This window comes from Denticeps clupeoides, chromosome 8 (assembly GCF_900700375.1).
Source record: "Denticeps clupeoides chromosome 8, fDenClu1.1, whole genome shotgun sequence".
Taxonomy (NCBI): Eukaryota; Metazoa; Chordata; class Actinopteri; order Clupeiformes; family Denticipitidae; genus Denticeps; species Denticeps clupeoides.
This window is the reverse complement of record NC_041714.1, coordinates 17,283,751-17,309,235: the sequence shown is the minus strand read 5'-3', so window position 1 is coordinate 17,309,235 and position 25,485 is coordinate 17,283,751. Positions and strand designations below refer to the sequence as shown.

Here is a 25,485-nt window from a genome sequence, read left to right as displayed (position 1 = left end):
TGCTCAGACACAATGATTTGCTGCTTTTTTTTTGTCATTTGTTAAATGTCGGCGAGGGGGAGAAAACACTATATTGGCTCATGTTGCCTTTAAAGTGGTTTATAGGTTGGGCTTTATAGGTTTGAACCTTGCCTGACCTCCAGGGCTCAGTAGGGTTTGCGTGGGCCCAGTGCCTCTGGTTAAGTGCTGACCGGTGGCCCGGCCGAGTTAAATGCATTTCTCACGTAGTGTGGCCGGTCCCGCGGCAGAAGCCATTAGCGCTCTGCAGGGTCCGCTGAATATCAATGACGCCACCGCAACCCTGACCTGTCCATAGATCAGGGACCCCGCGACGAGTAGGTCCATTAAAAAAAAAAAAAAAAAAAAAAAGTCTCTTTGTGCAACATATGAGCAGGGGGACGGACTAAATGAGTTTCAGTCAGTGCTTCACGGTTCATTCACGAATCGGTGTAACCCAGGCAACGTTAACACGCCTCACTGCTGGTCCACATTCAGAACTGTACCTAACTGTACTCCATTCCCCTGAATAAGCATATTGTTTTTGCTGCAGTCCTGGCACTATTTTATGAAGTTTATTTGTATGTAAACTGGAAAAAAAAAAATTGCTTATGGTCATAAATCGTTTACACATTGGATTGAGCACCATGACCACCTCTTTAATCACATGGAATCCAGATTTAAAAATCACACCCAGCCTGGTAATCCATGTTCAAGTAAACCAGCAACGTTTATTATCAGTGGCCCATTTCTGACCAGATCACCGGTGTTGAGCAGATATGGTGAAGTGATGGCGTCGTGTTGGTAGTGGGGGACCATGTCCGGGGCTCACCAGCCATGACTAGGTTGTACTGTACACCAGCATCTCTTTTTTTGTAATTAAAATGTGAGATCACATGGATGGATATGTGTCTCCAGGTTGTGGTGTTAAATGTCACCTTTACGATCAGAATTAATGAGCTCAGTGAGCATTTAGTCAGGAGGTGTAAAAACTACCACATTAGCATTCAAACTTCAAAGTAAAAGCTCAAAATAACCCGTAGCAGCTACATGCGTGTATGTATTACAGCATCAAAGAGGAATTTGTGGCAGTTCTGCAGCAATTTAACCCGAAATGCCACTTCTTTTGTATTTTTGTTTTTGTCTCATTTTGTTTTTGTGTTTTTACACTTTGTAACCGTATCTTTTTTATGTTTTCATAAATATATAAGAAACAACAAATGTCCTGTTTTTTTGGGTCAGAACTCATTACTGCTCACTCTCTGACTTGGGTTAGGTTGGTGGGGGGGGGGAATGGTGGTCTGAGCTACAAAACAACATCAGGCAAAGCATATCTTTCAAGAGCATTTTTATTGCGTAAAGTTTGCGTACTGAGCACAGGATACAGGATCAACTATGGTTTTGTGTATATTCGTCCTCACCGAGCAAATGCTTGTGTGTGTGTTCCATGTCATACAAGAAAGCACCACTAGATGGCACTTGCATGTCTCTAACCATGCGAACCAGTTGTCAGGGCATAAATAGGGGCTATTTTTTCAGACTCCAATCTGAAATGCTCCAAAAGTGCAGTCTGCGACGTAAGTGAGTGGTCTGATGTGATCTGGTGTTTTTCTGTGTTTTTTTGTGAGATTACAATCTGTTTACATTAACATTGTGAGTTTTTTTTTTTTTTCTGCCAACGACTGTGTTTTGGGCTGACTTCGTATTAATAAAGATTATTTTTAGCATGGCACGTGGCGGTGTTGGAACTGTTTGTTGTGCGAACGTGCCCTGCTTACCCCGCGGTGCTGTTTACATCGTCGGGGCGAGTCCCTGCTGCACCGTTCGATTGCCTCGCTGTGTTTGACTGCGGCTGTTGTAAATTTAAGGGCTCAGCCTCTGCAGAGATGGCAAGAGAAGAAAGGGACCAAGAAAAGAGGGGAGAAAGGCAAGAGCTCTACCGGATAACTCCCTATAGATGCAGCATCTTTCAGTAGAGATGCCGGTGCCAGGGAATCACTTAAGGCTGTAGACCTCCAACCCTTCCCCGTCCCCCGTGGCTTGGTTTTAGCCTAATGCACCGGGTTTTCAATAATAAAGGCCATCTATTATTCCCTAACATGTAACCGGGGTACAGAGGCTGTCTTTAATCTAAAGGAACTTATTTGCTCAAAGGGCCAGACCAGGGTCCCTTTGAAAGTTTGCACCCCCTCTGCCTTGTCTGTGTCTCTCATGAAAAATGAATAAACGGGGCTGTATAAGGAGACAGTGATGCTAGGCGGGATCTGGAAATATATATATAAAATTAGTTATTGCTGCTTTGTGACGCAGACGCTGCAGACCGCACTTTGAGTTCTCCATTCTTCTAGGAAGACAGGTTCCATGTGTTGCAGTGCTAAATTAAGGCTCAGAAGACGCCATCCAGGATGATGGAACATATGTTCTGTTTTGCATTTCACATGATATGAGAAAATAACTATTTTGTGCCTCACTGAAGAACCAAGAAGAGCCCCGGTTTCCCTTACTCGGTGAGAGTTGTGACCTCAGGCTTTGTGCCACGTGACCCCGACTGTGCCGTGATATGAATGAGCACAGCGGGTGTGAAAATTCATCCAAGGTCAGTATGTGAGTGCTGCAAAGTGTATGGGGTTCTGCAGGAGGAGGCGGCTTAACGTGGCAGGACAGGCTGGTTCAGGCAGCCCAACCAATAGCCATCATATGGGTCTTTCTAGAACATTCGTGTGACCTGCCCAAACGGAACAAATCAGGACGTGTGTTGAACTGGACTTCTCAATGGGATACACTGCACATAATAATTTTTTTTTACATTATTTAACCTGTGCCGACCAGGGCAGGATGGGCTCCTCACAAGGTTGCTCAGGGAGTTTTTCTCTTTACCATAGTCACCCCAGGCTTGCTCATTATGGAAACTTAAGGCATGGCACATTGTTAAAAGTGCCTTATTAAAAAAAGCACATTGAATGAGTGGTGAACATATAAAAACATATAAAGATGGACAGGACCCTCAATCAAGTGATTGAGTGATTGGATGAAAACACAGATAATCTGCATGTTTGGCTTGCTAGCGGCCGTGATGTCTGCAGTGAACTAGCCTGCAAACAGGGAGCAAAGAAAGCCGATGCATGAAGGGGTTCGATGCATCCAAAATGAGGACATGGTTTATTTCAATAAACACTCGCCATGCACTACGTTTTAAATAGAAGCTTAAAAGTCAACTCCCGTTTTGATTTGCTGCGTAATTTGCTTGTTTGGTGTTGAGTGTCGTGCATCACAAATCGCACACAAGCAAAAAAAAAAAGAAAAACGGCAGAAACCAGAAATCACAGCTGGACAATTTGTTACCGTTCGAAAGGGGCTTATGTCTAGAACGACGATTATTCTGATTTAAAAAGGTGTTCTCAATTTGATGTCGCATTTCAGGAGATGTTTTGGATTCATTCCTCTGTTTTATTACAGAACTGGCATTTGATCGCATTTCCCAGGGATTTAATTGCCTTGGAGATTTGGGGATTTTTTACTTGCCCAGAGTGACCGCTGCATGCGCCTGTCTGGAATGTTGTGTGTTGCTGCAGACACACTCGTGAGCTGTAAACCGGGGATGAGCCTGTGGTCTAAAGACACCCCCAGCCCACCCCCACTATTTGTATGAGGACCATAGCAGGCATCTCAGACACATTGTACAGTAGGTGGCGAACATCTATAGCTCACCTGCCAAAACTGGATTTTATGAAAACTTTATGATAATTTCGCAAAAAGACTTTTGCAAGTCCCCCGGGATGGAAGGGACGGTGTCGTTTTTATACAGTTGAACAATAGTGGGTGCATGTATAAAAAGCCAAGCTCACAGTCAAAAAAAGCCTCAGTGAAGAACATCCAGGCTGCAGTCCTTGGGCAAGACACTTAATGAGCTTGCTAATTGCACAAACTAAAATATCATCTCATCTGTAAGTCTACTAACTAGAACATTCAAGCCTAATCTTTCCGTTTGTCTCTTTGTTCCCTCCTTTATAGATTGCCTTCTCCCAGCACAACAGCATCATGGACCTGGTTCAGTTCTTCGTCACTTTCTTCAGGTAACTTCTTCCGGAAAATTTACAGAAAACAAATCAAATATGACAAAAATCTGGCAGTCGGTGAAATAGAAATTCACTTCTATTCAAAAGTTTAGGGTGCTTTAGATTTTGTTCTTGCTTTTCCTAGGAAAAAAATGGCTTTGAATGTAAAAAATGACAAAAAAAGGTCATTTTAATAATAATTTAGTAGATACTGCACTAGTCTGAATTGCTTCATTCAATGTCTTTTTATTGCTTCATTAATCAGTGCAAGACTGATTATTGCTGATATGCAGATTCAGTATGTTCAGTTTGCAGATATTCCATTTTTAACAGCCATTCCAGCTACCAGAGTCATTTACACCATTGTCTGTAGTTTTCACCCTTGTACTATCCTTTAAAAAGGCATTTTTAAAATGACCTTAAACTTTCGCTGAGAGACCCTGCCCATACCCATACCCTCTTTCTAGAAAATCTGAGGGAGGAACAGAAGAAGTTGGTTAATTGTGCAGGATGTCCTCGGGGTGCCGGGTGCCACTCAAACCATCCCGTTAAACAGACTGGCAGAGGAGGAGATGCACACTTGCAACAGCCTCGCTGCCCAGAGGCTCCCAATGGGGACAGCTCAGCCTTACACAGATACAGTGTGTATATGTGTGTGTGTATGTGAGTGTTAATTGCAGCTCAGAGCTCTTCACTCTCAATTAAAATAATCACAGTAAAGCAGCAACGTTAATCGCTATATTAACCCTTTCTTGTCTTTGTGCATAAAATAGTGTTTGCATGTAGATCATATCCATTAAAATTATGGGAACCACATCTCTGAAAACCTTTTCACACCTTTCCACACAGCAGAGACCCCATTAGCTCATGCAAAGAACAAAAGAAAGTTAGAAAGCTGCCAGTAAGTACTAAAGGAAGTTAGAAAGCTGCCAGAATCTTGTCAAGACTGGATTTAAAGGGTGCCGTGTTGCGCTCTGCCACCATATCCATGAAGTGCAGGGAGCAAAATGTCTCAATAATACATATAATATTTCAATAATGGACTTTCCAGCATTGTTCACTGTTCTGTACAGATCTTGTTCATTTCCTGTGGCAACATGTCTGTTGAAGGGGAATGAAAAGTTCTGGACCTTTAATCATATTAATCCATTGAATGTGACACATGAAATATGGTTTTCCAACAGACGTAGCATCTTTCATAAACCAAGGAAGACTTTGCCCTATTGGTCAATAAATCCATCCTCTGGTCTTATTTAATGCAAAACTGTAATAACCCATACATTAAATTAAAAAAAGGCTTAGAAAAGTCTCAGAATTGCACCTTGTTTGACCCCGATGACCCTTCAGCTCTGACCACTGATAAAATTCTGACATCTGACCCTCTCGCCAGCACCATAAATTATTTAGTGTCTTATTAGCATACATGTGTAAAAAGGTTCAGCAGAGCTGTCAGGTTTCATCATTACATGTACATGCTAGTGTTCGTCATAAGGCCTTGGGCATGATGGGTAATGTAGTCCAAGGTATGTTCCGAGTTGGACAAAAGTTGCTTAAGGCTTTATTTCCTGTTATTGTGTCCCTAAAGATTTATCTATTAAAAAAAAATTAACTGTACTCTCCATCCACATTTAACTCCTGTCTGTGTTTCTGCATTTTCATGTCTGTGTGTGAGTATATACTGTGTGTTTTGAAGCAAATGTGTTGCCCTATGTATGTCTAGGTGTATATCAGAGATCATATTTGTCTTGAATGCATGTGAATGTGTGTGCCGGGGTGTGTATGTGTGTTTTATGTGCGTGAAGGTACATGGATCTGTGTGTGTGCTCAGTGTACTTGATGAGAATGAGAGCTGAAGCGGCTGGGCAGTGGGTCCGTGGTGCCCGGCGGTCAGTGGGCATCCTGAGGGCTCAGGCCATGGTGATGAGATGGAGTCTGGCACTGGGGAGAGGGGGAGGACACTGAGCTTCAACTGCTCCACTCCTCTGACCTCCTCTCTTAATATGTGTGTGTTTTAGTGACTTGTGTACTTCTTTCTTCAGTTGATTCTGTGGATGTTGTTGGTATCCCACGTCTTCACAATGATTGGAACACATTATATATTTATAAATAAAATTAGATAAATGTTTTATAAAATTAAGAAAATTTAGCCTCAGAACACTCTCATTACATATGCTTACTTAGTACATATTTCTAATAGTTGTAGTAATTACAATAATAGTCATTACACATTTATAAGTGAAAGTGATTTTCTGTTTTTGTCATTTGGATACTTTACAGCACAGCACAACACATGAAATGTGTCCTCTGCATTTAACCCATCATCTTTAGTGAGCAGTGAGCACCCGTGAAAGCTGCCTGGGGAGCAGTGTGTGGGGACGGTACCTTGCGATTTGAGTCCACTTCTTTACCACTGCCTCAATATTGCAATCCAATTTTTAAATGCAATTTACAACCTACTTGTACATGTGTACTAGATATGTGTACTCAATCAAAATGTTAACTAATTAAGTGCACATTTTGAATGGAATTAATGTGCACTCCGTAACAATGCATTCACACGTACATGCTGAATGCGTCAGTAGAGGCGCTTCCCTTTCAATTTCAACTCTTCAATTTTCAAGCACAGAGCAAGCACAATGCAATCAAATCCAATTCTGCAATTTTCCCAAACATATTAGCCAATCATACAGGTTTAGTGACTATGTTGTTGTACATGAAGAAGCTGCATTTGAACACTTTAAACACTTTAAATGCTTCTAATAATTGGCAGCACTTAATGTGTTTATTTTGACAGCTCTTGTACAAATATGTTTTTCTATATGCAGGAATGCACATATTCTCTTGGTGCGTGTGTTTGTGACATTTTGATTTGTGAAGCACGTTTAAAGATTAGATCGTGGATCACATTTTTCGGCACCTCCTCCCTCCTTAAATGTCACCTCTGCTTGGAATGTGCTTTTGGTCCTTTGCAACTATTGACCTGAAATAGATTCGTGAATTTCATGTGTGTATAATCTGCCCATAAAACGAGACGGATGCTGGGTGGTAGTAGCATGGGTGGTAGTAGCATAGTGGGTTACACACTAGCCTTTGAACCAGAAGACCCAGGTTCAAATCCCACTTACTACCATTGTGTCCCTGAGCAAGACACTTAACCCTAAGTTGCTCCAGGGGGGGGACTGTCCCTGTAACTACTGATTGTAAGTCGCTCTGGATAAGGGCGTCTGATAAATGCTGTAAATGTAAATGTAAATGTAATGCTCATCCTCAAAAGCATTTTAAATGCTGGTTGTGTTTTCACTTCAAAGGTTGAGAACCATATGGGCATAAGTTACACTGAGATATACATTTCAAATGACTGAACAATGGACACACAGAAGCAGTTGTTTCCAAAGAGCCAAATGTTTTTGAATAAAATATCCTTTATAATGTATATTCTCTTCCATGTATTTTTTAAAATTAACACACAAAGTTAGATCAAAATATGGTCATTGTTATTGTCCTATAAAGTTGGCAATTTGTCATGGATGAATAATGAAGAATGTTGGCCATGAAAGGTGCGGGTGTCTGAGGAAAAATGAACATAACTATTATTTTCTACACTATCAATCGAGATTAAAATGAAACCCCCAAAAGTGTGGGCAACCTTATTGTCAAGGTCCCTGAAGGCCACTTTAAAGTACTTGTTTATAAGAACCCCTCCTTTCATCACACACCAACTCAGCCAATCATTTCTTTTTCATTTCCACAAATGAGCGAAAGAAATGGTCACAATTAAGGAGCGTTTAGGCTCCTCCGCAGCTCCACGGCTCTAATTGGGGACATCGCCGTCCAGTTTAGCCCAATTACTCTCCTCCTGTCTCCTTTTTTCCCCTCCGTTTATTAAAAGGCGTCGTCGGCTCTCTCTCTCTGGCTGTCAGAGTGCAGAGCTAAGTGTCTAATAAGTGAAGTTCTATCAGCGCCCTCATGTGTGTCCCCACGCTGCAGACGATATTAGCATTCGGAGCACTTCACTGGTCGCTCGCTGAGGGCTGTTTGTCTAGAACGCTCCCTCATGCTCCAGCCCCTCCCCTTCCCATCCCATCTCGCTCTCTGAACATAAGAAATATTTTACCAGCAGGGGAGTTTCTGAAATAATGTGTAGGCTGTGTGTATGTGTGCACAAAAAGATCTAAGAGTTTTCAAAAACACACACAATAGCAACAGAACGTCTTGACGGAATTTCTTTAAATTTGACAGAAATGTGAACTTTGCGATTAACTTAAAAAAAAAAAACCTTTAAAGGCAAAAGTTCAAGGTCACTTTGATGTCATGCACGTCTAGAGACATCTCAAAAATGACTCTGTGGAAGTTCATCAGCTTGGGTTAAAAATATTCACTAGGACCCAGATGTCACTGCAAGTCTAGTTAGAGATGAGGTGTATGAGGTGAAAAAACTTGGCATAATGGCAGACCGTACAAACGGCAGCAACAGAAACCGTGATAAGATAAGATCAACCTTTATTAGTCCCACAAGTGGGAAATTGCATGCATTTATTCGTCCAACGTCCTCAATGCAGGACAAGGGAGTGAGTCAATAAGCAACTTAAATAGTGTCCTAATCATCTCAACTAAAACCTGTGACACCTGTTGGTCATTGGGACCCACAACCAGACCTGTTTTTACACCACCTGGTGTACCAGAGGAACTGTGGCATCTGAGATGTCTATGAGAATCTGGTAGCCAGAGGTCAAGGTGACTGTGACCTCTTGTATTTTCTCCATATTTTGGGTACACATGTTCAATTTCACGTGTAAATCAAGTCATCTGATTTTGGTCATTTACTAGTTGGATAATTCCCAGAAGCCCCAGTGTTACGTCCTGGTATTTTGGGGTGTGTTTCTGTTCTGTGTTTTGTGTTGTTTGCAGGTGCCTGGTGATTTGTAAATTGAGCCCACCTGTACCTGCTGTGGGACAGACAGAATAAAAGGAGCCTCAGTCTCCTTTTTCGGGGCTGCGCTTGCCGTGCCATCCACCCACCCACCTTCCTACCCTTTCCCTTTGACATCACTTCCGGTTTCCCCTGCGCTTCCCCTAGGAGGCGACGCAACTTGTTGTGTCGGCCTGCTTCGGTGTTTGTCTGTTTTTCTCTGTTTTCCTGTTTTGTTTGCCGTTATTCGTTGCAATTTGTTTTGTATGTATTTCTTCTTTATTTATATATTTAGTTGTTAATAAAATACTTGTTAAAATTATCTGTTTCGTCTTAGTAGGATTACGTTTGTGTCCTTTCTTTTGTTACGGGCCGGAGCCCCTAGACCGGTTCGTAACATCCAGCCCTATCGGGGCTCTGGCTAATTTTGTCCAAATTGCTCTAATTAGTCTCCCCATCGTTTCCCTGTTAGTGCCGTAAAATGGAAACGTCAGGAGTCATTGCTGGCCTGGCTGATAGAACCAATGTCGGAACCTTCCAGCGGCGCTTGATTGCCTTTAGAATCATGGGCATGCAGTGGATGGATGAGATGGGTCTCTTTCCTCTCATGATGGGAGATTTTTTTTTCTGTCTGTGACTTAATCTGTCGGTGACTGAAATGAATGCTCGTCAGAGCTTCAGGCTGAAAAGAAATCTGTTCAGTGTGCTCTAAATGATAACCTACAGTTCACAACTTTAAATTTATGCTGACAGTTTTGAGAACAGGGCTGTCCATCAGGGGTCTAGTTCTGACTCAGCTCCTCCTACAGAGCCTTTGACACCGTTTCTTTGAATTTCATTATTAGGCTGTCAGAAATGAGAAAGTTCAATCTGCTTTTATTTTTCAAAGACACACATTCTCTGTCACTATCACACACACGCATATAGAGATAACACTGAGTATGAAGACTTCCTAATTTCTGTAGAAGTAGCAAGGCTGCGCTTTATCAATTTCAGATTAAGTGATAATTCCCCTCACATCATGGCTATAAAAGTGCTAAAATATACAACTGTTTTGTGACAAAAGGGAGCTTAATGTTTGTGTAAGTGAGACAAATTGTCTCCCTATTTAAAGGCTGAAGCTACAAAATCGGTTCTAGTGAGGGGGCAGTAAGAGCATTTGGTTAACAACTGAAATGATAAAGAACCAGAATTGTTGCGTATATGATGGTAAGTGATTTTTTTTCCTTCGTGTGAAAAATATGTACTTGAATGAAAATCTAGGAGTGCGTTAGCCTTTGACCTGTTAACCTGTAACAGGGCAGGTGCTGCACATAGTGGAGCATTATTCCTGCAGCGGTCCTCCCCGGCGTCCAGCATCAGCACTGGGTGCAGGCTCCGCCCCTTTCCAGATTACCCGCACCGGTTTTCCCTCCTTTAAAGATGTACCCGCACCAGCGTTCCGAGTCGGGTATTGTTGTACTGTCCCTCGCCCACAGGTGTTGTCAGGAGTTGGTGCGAAATATACAGGGTGGTAGTAGCCTAGTGGGTAACACACTCGCCTATGAACAAGGAGACCCAGGTTCAAATCCCACTTACTACCATTGTGTCCCTGAGCAAGACACTTAACCCTGAGTTTCTCCAGGGGGGGACTGTCCCTGTAACTACTGATTGTAAGTCATTATGGATAAGGGTGTCTGATAAATGATGTAAATGCGTGACTCTGGGGTCTCTAAGTGTAGGTGGGGTGTGTGTGCGCGAGTTCACACTGTGTGAGTGAGCCTTTCCATTTCTCGTTCCTCACTACTAAGCAGTGCCCTCTATGTCTCTCTGTCCTTTCTTACAATAAACTGTCTTTTGTTTAAGCGCCTGGATCGTCCACTTCCTTGGTGCTCGTGACAATTCCCCATGCTCAGAACCGAACCCGGTCCAGAAAGCTGCAGTTAGGGCACAGCACCATGATGATTCTATTTAATCTAGTTCTGTGGCAACTAGATTTGTACCACTCCTCCCCATTTATCAGCATTTATCAGACGCCATTATCCAGTCCCCCCTGGAGAAACTTGCTCAGAGACACCATGATAGTAAGTGGGGTTTGAACCTGTGACTTTGTGGTCTTCTGGTTCATAGGTGAGTTTTTTTTTTTACCCGGCTACTATCATACTTTCTGGAACCAGTGAAATCTGTGCATTTGTTACATGACTAGAGCGAGAGAAGTCTTGAAGAGGGGTGACTAAGCTCCAACGTTAAGAACTTCAGCCTGTCCTGTCCTGGTTTCTCATGCGCAACAGCCTGCTATGTTTAATCCTGCTACATTTAATCCATAATCATTTCCCCCATTAACAAGCCTACAGCTTTCAGCGAAGATGTTACGACGCCTTCATGCAGTATGACCCTTAGGTTAAAATGACCCAGAAGCATTGTTACAAGCACAAAGCGGCTCATTAAACGGTGTATAAAGCATTTAAACGAATACCTCATTCTCTCATTACAATGTTTCCGATTGCTGCAAATAAAGATATAAATGAATGTGCGTTTTACCATCTCGCTGAAATTAAAGTAGGAAAAGGTCAGTGCTGACTTACATTTTGTGGAAAAGAAAAATTCCCCACATTATAAGCAGTGCCACCAAAATTACTTGCATTGCGTCTAAAGGGCTCTAAATGACACATTAATTTCACAAATTTGGTTATTTTTTTGGGTTATCTTAATATAATTTATAATCAGGTCATTAAAATGCATGTGTAGGCAATGGCCTAGGTGGCGAAAATAAGTTTTGTGTAGGCGGACGCCTCGGGTGGGCATTGTCTTTTCCTTTATTAAATAAAATGTTTATTCCGTTCAAAAAAGAAATAATTTAATCGAAATAAAGCAAATTAGTATATTTTGTCTAGATGATTATTAATGTCTTTTTGCAGAGCTTTGTCTTTTTTGTCCATATTGTTTTCTTGACAACTGAACCATGACAATGAAACCGTGAAACCGGCGCAGTGGTGGCCTAGCGTTTAAGTAGGCGGCCCCGTATTCAGAAGGTTGCCGGTTTGAATCCCGATCCGCCAAGTTGCAACTGAGGTGCCACCGAGCAAAGCACCGTCCCCACACACTGCTCCCCGGGCACCTGTCATGGTGCCCACTGTTCACCAAGGGTGATGGGTTAAAGGACACATTTCACCGTGTCACTGTGGGCTTTGCTGCAGTGTTTCACATTTTACATTGACAATCACTTAACTTTCATGATATGGGTGCCCAATTATGCCTTCTGTGGCTATGCCAAGTTTATGTGAGGTAAAGCCATGAAAATTAATAAGCCCTAAATTTCCTGTTGATTGGTCTGATTGGGCAACAGTTAAGACCGTTTCAGATGCATGTAAATTCCTTTAAAACTGGGAGAGAGTTGCACATTTCTCCATATACAGATGGGTGCATTGGGAGCCCATTCTGAGGTCCACACAGACAGTTTTATGGCAGTTGTTATAGCAGCTCATGCCAGGTCACTTTACCACTTACCCACTTCTGGAGTCAAATAAAGGGTCAAAGGGTGGAGACTGGGTGTCGAATATGAAAATGAAAACACCACACAGTACCACACCATGCATTGGACAAAACCTTTTTTTGTTTCTTATTTGGTTAGTTAAATGGCAGATCACAGACACATCAGAAATTCTGTGGCTTTAGAATGATTTCAGCCTCGTCTTGTCCCTTTTTGTTAAAATGGCAGACGTTATTATTTATTTGCTGTGCGATGACACCCAGCTTTAGAACAGCTGTATTTCTTCAGTGACCATCCATTTGAAATGTCAAAGCACTTACAGCATCGTCAGCCCCCGCCTCTTCCCCCCACGGCATCACAAAGCTGCCGATTGTCTCTGCGGGAGGCGCGGGAAGTGGTTCAAACGGTCGCCGTCTGAACGTGGATCTTGTGACAGCTGTGGCGATTGACCCATAAAAGCCCTCGCTGAAAGGGCCGCTCTGTGCAAGTGGCCACTGATCACCAGACGACAAAGCCCTGGCTGCTTTGTGCCCTCCCAGATGCCAGCCAGATTGTATGACAAGCCCGTAGAAAGTGAATGTAGCCGCTGGTCAAATGGCACTGACCACGACATGCGTGGGTCTACTTGTTGCAGCAGCTGTGACCTTCAAAATCAAAAATGACTCTTTCTGTACATCTATGAAGATCTCCACGAGGAGTCAAATATTCTTTTTGAAGCTTTAATTTACCTACGTTTTGTAGTATACTGCTCATGATGCGTTATAATCAATACTGTACATACAGCACAGGCCAAAAGTTTGGACACACCATCGCATTCAACGTGTTTTCTTTATTTTCATGACCATTTACGCTGGTTGATTCTCACTGAAGGCATCAAAACTATGAATGAATACATGTGGAGTTATGGACTTAACAAAAAGGTGAGACCTGGCCTCCACAGTCACCGGACCTGAACCCAGTCGAGATGGTTTGAAGGCAAAGGGGCCAACAAGTGCTAAACACCTCTGGGAGCTCCTTCAAGACTGTTGGAAAACCATTTCAGGTGACGACCTCTTGAAGCTCATCGAGAGAATGGCAAGAGTGAGCAAAACAGTAATCAGAGCAAAGAAACTAGAATATAAAACATGTTTTTAGTTATTTCACCTTTTTTGTACATAACTCCACGTGTTCATTCATAGTTTTGATGCTTCCAATTGTAAATGGTCACGAAAATAACACTAACTTTTGGCCTGCACTGTACATTCTAGAAGCTGCAGAATCTAGAAGAAGGAGCTAGGAAGATCAAGGTCTGCCCATGCGAAGTGTACATCAAGTATATATTAGATGGTGGCATTAGCTGGTTCCCTGCTTATCTCTGGCGACCAGGAAATTCACAAACTGTGTAGGATGCACACTGTATTTTGGCATAAATCTGTGTGCTTGTACTTCATTATGTGGTTTACAAAATCGCTCCAGGGTTTTGATGGCATCAAAGAGTTTTCTAATTGAGTACAGCATGAATTTAGGACAGGAACGAACTAGCTATTTGAGGACAACTTGTATACCATCATGTCCCATCATGCATATGATGTTTTTTTTTTTTTTTTAAAGATAATCCATTTGCATGTTTAATTTGAGCGTGGGCGTAGTCCTCGGGATGCACATTTACTTTTGTGGCATTGACCTTGTGGAGGAAGTATGAATTAGGTTGCTGAAAGGGAGCGCAGAAACGGGACATACTGGGAACAATTATTTATTAACAATAACACAAAGGAAAATGACACGAGGGCCAAAACAAAGGAAACCAACAAAAACAAACCTGCAGAACTGAAAAACATACAGGAGGTAGGTCACAGATTCCACTTCAATGTCGCAGCTCTGGACCGTCTGCTGCATTCCGGTTTTATGGAGTCCCGATCCACTAAGCCTAATTGGTGCCAGGTGCAATGGGATTCCCTAATCAGGTGCTTGGGCACCGTCTGTGACAGCCCCATGGCCCCGGGTTGCATGACAGCTGTCAGTCATCCCCAGTTGGCTCCTCCCATTTTTAACTGTGTTTATAAAAACCTGCAATCAGAAATAATGACAAAAATGTCTGGGTGAATGTTTAGTTCTAAATACATTTAATCAGCTAGTGGTCCATTCTTATTTGCATGCGTTCGTGAACACTCCCCATACGCTGTCTATTGTAGAGCCATTTCCTACTCATTTAGAATGAAGCGTTCACACAGCTGTAGGATGTAGCTGTGTGTGTCACATCTGTCATGCGCTAATAAGACATGTATCTGTTCTGCATCCTGTTGGAAGTGATGTGCCTGTCTTAGCGCTTGTGTGATTAGGCCGATTGATTGGATTATTGGCTGTTTTATTGGTGGATTGATCGAATGCTCTCCCTCTCCCTCCACAGTTGCTTTTTGTCTCTCCTGCTGGTGGCAGCTGTGGTGTGGAAAATCAAACAGACCTGTTGGGCATCTCAACGAAGGGAGGTAAGAACGTACACACTCACACATATCCCAACCCTTTATCCACATAAGTTTAGGCATCCACTGCATTTTGAATCAGGAATAACATACAGCTGACACTGTATTCTGGGAAAAAAAAACAAAACCAGTGACACTGATGGGCCCTGCCACCATCGATACGTGGTAGTCACTTCTTATTCCAATTCTCCTAAGCAGAGGAGACATACACTGCAGGGACAGGGACAGGCGGGTGGAACTAGAGGAGCAAGTCACCAGGAAAACACCTGTCACCTACAGGGAGACCATTGACTCGTTGTCTTATTTTCCAGAATGTGTTGTGAGTTGACATAATGGCCACTAGGTGTTAAAGTCCCTGGAGGATTTTGAGTATTGTGTATTGTGTGTATGGCATGGCAGAAACAATACTTTTCTACTAAATGGGAATGATTGTGTGTGTGTGTGTGTGTGTGTGAGCCTGTGATTGTGTGCACTGAGCATTTTTGAAGGGTATGCAAATGTAACCCTATCGCTGGCAAGACGGCCTGGTGCTTAACGAGGGAAGCGTGCCGATAAACAAGGCCATTCGCCTTCATTACCGACCCTCACCAAGCAATTACCGCTGGCAGAGCAACGTGCAAACGAGACGGAATGGAGTGATGTGTCTCCGAGAAGCCCAGCAGATGCCACTTCTCTGGCGCACGATTACCCATTCTTCCACTTTTCCCCTTCATCTTATGTGTTAGTTTACTGGGTACCAGGCCCAGACGTAAAACACCAAGCGAGCGAACGAGCGAGCGCTGATTGAGTCATCGCTAGGCTGCAACGCCAACAGCAGCGCAGCCTTCCTTTAGAGCGGAGATTCTGAGGCCTGCCGAGCTCACGCTTGGGAGCTCTTGCAACGCTCAGTCTCGTTTTTTTTTTCCCTTCAGATCTTCTGTTGACAGTCGCTGTGCTTAAAGACAGATGCTCATGTTTAATCTTCAGTATCATTTGGGCTCCATTCACTCTTCAACCAGTGTATACATTCCGGGTCCGTGACTCAAATCGGTCTGTGGACAAACTATGGCCTCCTGCTCCCACATGTGGCTTGAAGTGTCGAGAAGTCAGGGTCTTGAGGGGATAGAAGACCACACCCTTTTTGCTGATGAAGTGTGGTATATAGAAGGTGCTCAGGGCTTCCTCTATCTCTTCCATTTTCTCGCCGTCTCTTCTTCTTTGTCATTGTGAGATTCCTGGTAACATTGGTACCGTGTATCTGTAACTGTAATATTCATTAATTTGGGTCAATAAATTAGCACGTTTTTTTTTTTCATCTTTTGTGTGTCTAATTAGCATCACTTTACAATGAGGGTAAATATGGCATAATAGATCATGAGATCATGCATTGATTCATATATTAATTATCAGTATGCTTAAAGTAGTACATGATCTTTAACCTTATTGCTAAATTGTTGTATGTCATTAAACACATTGCTAAAAATGTCTAGTTAGATTAAGTGAAAGTGAAGTGATTGCCATTGTGAAACACAGTAGCACAGCCCACAGTGACAAAACAAAATGTGTCCTCCGTGCCCGGGGAGCAGTGTGTGGGGACAGTGCTTTTGCTCAGTGGCACCTCAGTGGCACCTTGGCGGCTCGGGATTCGAACCGGCAACCTTCTGATTACAGGGCCGCTTCCTTAACCGCTTGGCCACCGCTGCCACCACTGCTGACCTTAATAAAAAAGTCAGTGCAATCCATGATGTTCACGTGATTGGATTCAGTTATTGGGCTGATCCTTGAATTAGCAATTTTAAAAAGAACAACTTTGGATACTTGCCGTAGCTAGTAAAAACGAGATTATTTGTAGTAAAAGTGGTTGATCGTTTTTGCTTTAAGGCCCTATACAACAGAAACATACCAGAAATTCTTCCAGACTGCCCATAGAATGATCAATTTGCATACAACATTATTGATTTCTTTTTTTTATTTGCTTAAAACATTCTTTTAAGCGTTCCTTTAGGACATTTTAAAACATCGATCTCCTTTGCCGTATGTATCCGTGGTAGAACAGGCAGTTAACAGTGCTGGGGCTGATGAATTGCCTTCATCATCACTGAGCCCGGAGAGTCACTTCCTCGCTCTTCTGTGGCACTTTTTCATCCTTCACTCCACAGCCGTCAAGCGGGAAATTAACAATGCAAATCAATGAGGCTGAATGGTGTATTTTTATTATCTTCCCATTGCCATGTATTTAGAGCATGAATGATTATTACCGAGATAAATCTTGAATGTTCTTTGCCTGCAGCACTCCGGGACTTGGTCAATACGCCCAAGCGGGGGCTTAATTTGTAATTGCCATGCTTCTCTTCCCGGCGTACTGGAGTTTTTGGAGGGTAACGTTTCCCGATGTTTTCAAGCCCAGCCCTGTTTCACGGCAGTGGAATAAAATAATGTGGATATCGCGCAGCGTTACATTATTCATCGAAACATTCTCAGCGCGTTAAGCACATTTTGTTAACTACGCTTTTTTTTTCCCCGTCTCGGAATCTTGTAGGTGTATCATCTGTTAACAAAGCCACGCATGGCTGCAACTCCCAGGGGTGGAATGCGGTGTGGGCTCGGTCCCTCCGTGGGGGGGAAAGTGGGGTTCCTCTTGAAACCCGGTTAATTATGGATCACAACTGGAGCGGAGCGGAAAAATAATTTTAGAACGGAATTTATGTTAATGCCGTTTCCAACAATAATTTCTGGATATGAGATCAAACAATCAAAAGTACTTTGAAATTCTAATGATGATGCGCAGGACGGCTAGTACGAGATGTCTTTGATTTGCCTAATAGGGTTGGCCCCCGGTAGATTTGGTGGAGGAGCAGCCTTTTGACAACTAACCTCATTAAATTTGGCTCTTGTCTGGCGCTGCTCAGCAAAAGACCTGCCTTTCTCCTGCATCGGCATGGTCTTGGCAACCTTTTCCTCTCCCCCTGACCCCATCATGTTTAGTTTAAGGCCGTAGGCACAGGTGTTGGACATTGCTATGTCGATATTTGCTTCTTTTCCTACTCGATTGCACTCATCGTGCCCCATTGGCCTCCACATGCTCTCTGTCTGTTTTCTCCCAAATGAACAATCATGAGAAAAAGAAAAAGTTATATCTCGCCATGGTGTTCAGGTATGGATCGCCAACTCTTGCTGAATAACAAATTTTAGTGATGGCTAACTGATTTTTACTCTGAAATCGGGTCATTTTTTCACTGAATTGTGAATTGCGAATAAGTTGTGAATCAATTTTCAAGCCCTCTATTGTCATTGCATGACACAATTACATTTGTGCAGACTTGCATGGATCAATGGATTAATCTCAAGTGCTTTTCTGATGGGGGGAGGTTAAACAAGTTATGTTCTTGAGTGGGGTCCTGCTCACTCACTCGTTGGCAGCTCGGTGTCCGCGGTGGCTCTTGTTGTGTATTCGAGATGCCATCGGGGCTTTTTGGGAGGCTTTGATGCCCCTGTCGTGCAGTAAATCAAGACGCTGTCTGTTTGGAATCCATAAAAAACGACAGCAACGATTTAGCCAGTGCAACTGTGCTACGCTGTAAAATTATTATTAGCAGAAGTACCAGTAATAATATTAGCAATTTGTTCATTCATGTTACATGTGATCATGGTGCATGGTTGCCTGCTGTGGCGATGAACATTTTCTATGCAAATAAATGATGGAGGCATACTTTAATATTGGGGGATATTAACTCACACACACGCACACACACACACACACACAGATACCAATATATATTATAATTGCGGCCCTGCTGTTCATGTAGCTCAAACCGCTTGAAGAGTTTGGTATTCATCAGAAACCGGACGCCTCAGGGAAACATCTGCAGACTCGCAGCCTCTAAACAGCAAGATTAGTGCCGCTGCCCCTTGGCCGTTCATCCAATTTTCTGCTAATCCTCTCAGCAGCCAGATGTTTGGTGCTTTTTTTTTTTTGCACCAGGATGGCTGTTTACCCGCCGTCATTGGGAGGGAAGTGCGGTGATTTCTCGTTGTTTCCGTTTTACACGCTAGCGCTGTCATTTCGGCGTGGACGTCGGTCGGAGGCGTTTGTGAAAGGCTTTAGATCACCTCGGACGTTCAAGGCAGCAATCATTTCTGCTGTGCTGTCCACTCATCTGTCTGCATGCGTCACTAACCTTCTTCTACAGTGCCCTCTTAACTTGGGAATGTTCGCACTGCGCGTTGTTCTCGCAGGAGATTGGATGTCTAGCGGTCGGTTGTAAAAGCCATCGGAAATGCAAACTATTTTCACCGAAGGCAAATTGCGTGAAAGAGCACGGAAGCAAATAAGCAACGTTTCCTTCAGCGTTTTCAGTGGCATTTGTGTGCAGGGATAGAAGGACGTGCATAAATCAGACTCCCGCTGCGTTTATGATCCCTTTGCAGCATTAGCGACCCTGTGCTATCGCTGCAGAGCAGGTGACCGTCTCTTTTCCCCAACGTCAGATTAGCCGGAAGGTCCCCCTGCTTCACAGGTATCTTTAAACGCTGCCGTCAATCTTCAAAGGGAGCTCTTCAACCCCCAGGTATCATCGCGCCTCCCGGGACGAAACAAGGACATCCATGTGGCCTCGACATTTCCTTTCTTCAAGTCTGGATGTCATGTACTACTTAAATTCCCACAGGGACTCACAGGGGAGCTCCCAGTTGTAGGATGAGTTGGACTTTTCTGATTAGAATTTGTAATTAAGGGGATTACTGGCCTCTAATAAGGTTCCCTGCCACCGTAAAACCCAGCTTGACTCTGGTTTGTAGCACCAGGGGGTTGGTGGCACTCAGCTCATAAAATCATGACATACATCAAACCCATCAGAACCATCAACAGGAGTTTGGATATTAAAAAAAATGCAAATCAAGGAGCTGTTGAGGTACGTTGTGAAAGTGAAGTGATTATCATTGTGATACACTGCAGCTCAGCACCCGTGGAGCAGTGTGTGGGGACGGTGGCACCTCAGGGGCACCTTGGCAACCTTCTGATTACGGGGCCGCTTCCTGTCGACCACTGCCACCAAACAGGCTCAAGTGTGGAACATGTAGGTATAGAAATGAAAAGCACTTTTTTTTCACACCTTCACACAACAAATGGTTAAAAACTAGATGTAAACTGGGGCAGTGGTGGCCTAGCAGTTAAGGAAGCGACCCCGTAATCAGAAGGTTGCCGGTTCGAATCCCGATCCGCCAAGGTGCCACTGAGGTGACACTGAGCAAAGCACCGTCCCCACACACTGCTCCCCGGGCACCTGTCATGGCTGCCCACTGCTCACTCAGGGTGATGGGTTAAATGCAGAGGACAATTTTCTCTGTGTGCAGCGTGTGCTGTGCATCACATGTGACAATCACTTCACTTTTTTTTTTTTTTGTGCGTGTCTTTCTTAAGCTTCTGGTCAAAGCTTCCCTTGTTTGTATTCTGTTTAGTTTTAATATAAAACCCGAAAAGTCCAACTGCGCTTGGACTGGAGTCTCTGTTCGTGTTGTGGCAACAGTACGATGAGTAATGGCAATTTAGAAAATTATCTATACATGCAAAATTATTACCCTTCATTTCTGTGTTGGAGTAGAATAAATCATATAACTGAACAATAGTAATAATATTCATTGAAAAATAAAATGAACAAGTCATCAAAATAATTTACATGTATCTGAGTCTGAGTGAGAATCTGAAAGCAGTTAATGCAAACACATGTGTTTTTTATATACCGTATACATATTCCAGTAGTTAAAGTAGTAGTTCCAAAGTTAAAGTGACTGTTTAAACCACATTATGGGGGTAGAGGGGATTGAAAGTGAGAGGGTGTGTTTAGGGGAGATAAATAGTGATTTCTCAGTGATTTCATGAGCCTCACCCATGCAAACATCCAATTTGCAGTTTCATGGACCAGTGTTTTCCTGTGATTCTTAACGTTTATTTCTCTTCATCAGGAACTTGTTGCATTCCGCTACACCAGTGTTGCTGGTTCTGCTGTGGAACTACTGCATTTGTTCCTTCAGGAAGGAAGAGTTCATTCTTCTTGGAGTCTTATTTTTCATATTAAAGCTGCTTCAGAAGAAGGGTTGTGCCACTGATCCAGAAATGGATTGGTAATAATGCACTTATTTACATATGCACGTTTTGGGCAAGTCTCTGGGAAAATTGAATAATTTTAATTAAAACTGGATGCTAAGCGATCCTCTGTGAATTGAGGGAGAGAGCTCAGACAAAAGGTTGCAGGAAAAAGCAATTAGAAACAGCATAAGACGTGTGTTGGAGAAGAACCGTGATGTGAAACGATGCATCAGCAGCCAGTCGAAATGTAAACAAAAAGTCGATGAAAAACTCACCCTAGGCGCGGGCTTCAGAAAAGTAATGTCGAAGCCGTCTTCTGGTCACATCGCAGCTTCAGCAATGTAGGAACATCAGGCAGCAGTGACAAATCCATCGGAATGTTGGATGCGCTTTGCCAAAATCCTGAACAAAGCACCCATATCGTCTCATGAATCATTTTCCTGTGACTGTCTCTTTAACTGTCTTTGCTTGCATGTTTGGTTTCAACTGATTTTGGAAAAACAAAGGTCACCTTGTGTATTAAGAGCCTCTGGCATGTGGTAAAAGCAATGCCTCAATCAGTATTGCATTTGAAGACTGTGTGGCCTGACCAGACTATTGCAATGCAGTGACTCTTTCCATTGTTCCATAGATTAGGTGAGTGATTCTCAAAGGTGTGACGCTGGTTTGACATGACCTGGAATGAAGAGCTGGACGTGGCGGTGAAGAAAGACGCATACGCACGACATCACGAAACGGGTTTAATACATGATTAACAGGACCGGGGAGACATCCAGTAACAATGAACAAGTAACAGTGACCCGACAGTGAACAGACATGAACAGGGCATCTTTATACAATCAAGACACAGGTGAACACGATCAGGAAAAAATTACACAGGACGAACGCGAAACTCCGGTCCGGATCCCGGACTCCCTCCGGACCGGATCATGACAAAAGGCCGTGGCATTATGACAGTTGGGGCATGGAGGGGCATGCTTAACATCGTAGTCACAAAGAATTCACATCAGTTGTGTTAGTGAGGCACTGTTAGCTGCTGTGCAAGGAACACAGGAGTGGTAACTAACCAGGTGATCTATTTCTCGCTCGCAACAGCATAGCGGGCTTGAATGGATGGTGTTTGAGGCGATTGTTGTTTTTTTTACTCATGTTAGCGCAGCAGGCTAAACCTGAATCATTATTATTCACTCGTGACGGTGCCGCAGGCTGAACCAGAATGATTGGCTGGTGTTGGAGGAGAGGCAGCAAATTATTGTATCTCATTAGTGACAGTGCAGCATGCTAAACATGACTGATTGCCTGGTGTTTGAGGGGTAGTAGTAGCGTAGTGGGTAACACATTCCAGAAGACCCAGGTTCAAATCCCACATACTACCAATGTGTCCATCAGCAAGACAGTTAACCCTGAGTTGCTCCGAGGGGGGGACTGTCCCTGTAATTACAATCTCGCTTGTGACAGACAAAACAGTTGGCTGATGTTCGAGGAGTGGCAGCCAATCATAGTTTCTCACTTGCGACAGCGCAAGGGCTAAACTCGACTGATTGGCTGATGTTTGAGGGCTAAACTCGACTGATTGGCTGGTGTTTGAGGAGCGGCAGCCAATCGTAGCTTCTCATTAGTGCCAGCGCAGAGGGCTAAACCCGACTGATTGGCTGATGTTTGAGGGCTAAACTCGACTGATTGGCTGGTGTTTGAGGAGCGACAGCCAATCATTGTTTCTCACTCACGACAGCGTAGAGGGCTAAACCCCGACTGATTGGCTGGTGTTTGAGGGCTAAACTCGACTGATTGGCTGGTGTTTGAGGAGCGGCAGCCAATCGTAGCTTCTCATTAGTGCCAGGGCAGAGGCTAAACCCAACTGATTAGCTGGTGTTTGAGGGGTGGCAGCCAAATGGTTTTCTTGCTCATGACAGAACGTTACGGCAATCGTTCTCACAAAAATACAGTGAGCAAAACATCACTGACTCGGCGGTTTTTGACGAGCTCGAGACAGCACTGCGGAGAAAGCTCGACTGATGAGGAGCGGCAACCAGTCGTTGTTATCCACTCATGACAGCACATTGGGCTAAACCCCGACTGATAGGCAGGGGTTTTAAGAGTGGCAGCCAATTGTTGAATTAACTGATTGATCAAAAATCGTATGATTGACTTGTGTTTGAGGAGTGGCAGCCAGTTTGGAATAAATGAAACTGATTGGCTGATGGCTGGCACTTTTGCTGCATTAGACAATAACAATATTTTTCAACTTCCACCTTACTATGTGTGAAAGTAAGAAAATAGTCATATATTTGTCATATATAGTGCAGAATGAGGAGGAGCTTCTTTCCGCAGGCTGTCCTAGCTCTCAACAACAACAGTACATAGAACTCCAGCACTTTCACCTTCAATCACTCTGGACTCTGCACAAATCACTTTGCACAAAGTCTCTTTACTGCTCTTTTTTTTACCGCTCTTTTCTTTAAACATTGTCTTTCACTCATTAAAGACGTAAAAGTGTAATATTTGGTTATGTTTGCAATATTTGCATATTGGTTCATTGTATACTTGTAACATTTGCAATACTGTGGTCTGTAGCAGTCGCAAGGGCAGTGGTGGCCTAGCGGTTAAGGAAGCGGCCCCGTAATCAGAAGGTTGCCGGTTCGAATCCCGATCTGCCAAGGTGCCACTGAGGTGCCACTGAGCAAAGCACCATCCCCACACACTGCTCCCCGGGCGCCTGTCATGGCTGCCCACTGCTCACCAAGGGTGATGGGTTAAATGCAGAGGACAAATTTCACTGCTGCTGTGTATCACATGTGACAATCACTTCACTTAAAAAAAAAAAAGCATTTCTTTGCATATAATACCGTGTATGACTATGTATGTGACAAATAAAATTTGACTTTGAATATGACAAACATTTGACACACTCTAGATGTTTGGACCTGCGTTCATCATCAAATCATCATCAAATCATCATCAATAACACTTTAAAAAAACTGTCTGGTATTCGAGATAGTAAGAATTGAAATTGTTGAGAGCTCAACAGCTGCAAAACCTTGTGATGAAGCCAAAGGGTCAGTTTTTTTATGAAAATCATATGTAAGTGTAACTGGATGAAATGTAACAAAGACAAAAACAAAACAGCATTATGTCTCAACTGTTGACAATCCCCCTACACTTCAACCCTTTCTGCACACAAGGAAAAACTCCTGAGAAGGAGTTTTCAGATGAATTGTATATTAAATACAACTTTCCAGATGAATTGTATATTAAATAGTTCAGGTACTGTAGGTAGTGAACAGTGCAGATTAGGTTTCAGCTAGACCAGTGTCATGGTCCACGGTGTTTGTCCATTATGGGGATGTTAGTCCATCTAAAGGTTCTTCTAGCTTCAGCAATTACTGTATGTTGCTGGTTGCTTGGGTGACATCTCAGCAGCATTTCAGAGTCAGGATCTAGGATCTACAGCTCTCTATCTAAAAGTAAAGGTGATGAATAGGCATTGATTTGGAAATTATTTTGCTTTGTCATTGATACTGTAAACCTGCCTGAAAGTGCAGCTATCAGCCAATCTCTTTGCTTTGTCCCATGTTCCTCTCACCCGCTTGCTGTGGTCGACCCGTGTTGAATTAGTCTCTTGTTTTGCCCCGCAGGGGCCAGCGGCAGAACGTTGCGTCTCAATTTATGTAGCGCTTCACCATGCGCCTCTCGATCGGCACCGCTCCAGGCGCAGTTCGGGGAGGAGTAAAGGGCCCGCCGACGGTGGCAGATGCAATTTCACAGCAAGCGATTGTCTGAAGTACCTTAGAGCTGCTATGAAGTTGATCAGGTAGATATCAAGGCAGCACAGCAGTTCAGCGCTTTTATAATGTGCGTGTGTGTGTGTGTGTTTGTGGAAGTGTGACTGCTGGAAATTGGATTAGCAATGAGATTACCATGCATGGGTACGCTGTTTGTCCACAATGTTCATAGAACAATCTTCCTTTCTGTTTGCAATCAGAGCTTGGCAACCTTAAACTCTCACACACACAGAGACAGAATGCTGTATATTACATTCTGTATATTACAATCAATGAGACAAATACACAGTTGATTTTGCACACTATAGTTGCGATTAAATTTTTGAAGAGTGTAACACACACACAAACCACGCACACATATACACAGTAAGAAACCCTTGCAGAGCCAGCCACCAGGCCACATTAGAACTTCAAGGATGTGACTGTTAAAAGGCTCCGAGCGCGGCAGTAGTGCAAGCGGCCAAGATGCTCACTCGCTTGATAGCGAGATCTGAGACTAATTCCACGCGAGCGCCGCCGTAACAGGATTAGCGCCGGATCCTTCATGCATGTGAATAGCCGCATTGTTTCCCCACATGTCAGAGCGAGTTGAAAACATGCTCGCCTTTGTGATGTTATTGGCCCTTTTTAATCATTCGCTTAGCCCCGCTGTGGATCAGCTACGGTCAGCCACAATGGGGGTTCCTGGGGGTTCAAAGGGGGGTTTTGTATATGCGAGTACGTGTGCTTTAACAGTTCGTAACAGCAATT

The 25,485-nt window shown here is 43.4% G+C and overlaps 1 protein-coding gene across 3 annotated transcripts in view; it reads left to right on the top strand.

The window, feature by feature from the left end:
- Positions 1–25,485, top strand: part of atrnl1a (attractin-like 1a) — a 174,525-nt gene that overhangs the window by 85,899 nt on the left and 63,141 nt on the right. For all 3 annotated transcript variants that reach the window (XM_028988979.1, XM_028988978.1, XM_028988980.1), the window contains exons 26-27: positions 4,009–4,070; positions 14,817–14,895. In XM_028988979.1, the coding sequence (XP_028844812.1) occupies positions 4,009–4,070; positions 14,817–14,895 (141 nt within the window). The remainder of the gene's footprint in view (positions 1–4,008; positions 4,071–14,816; positions 14,896–25,485) is intronic.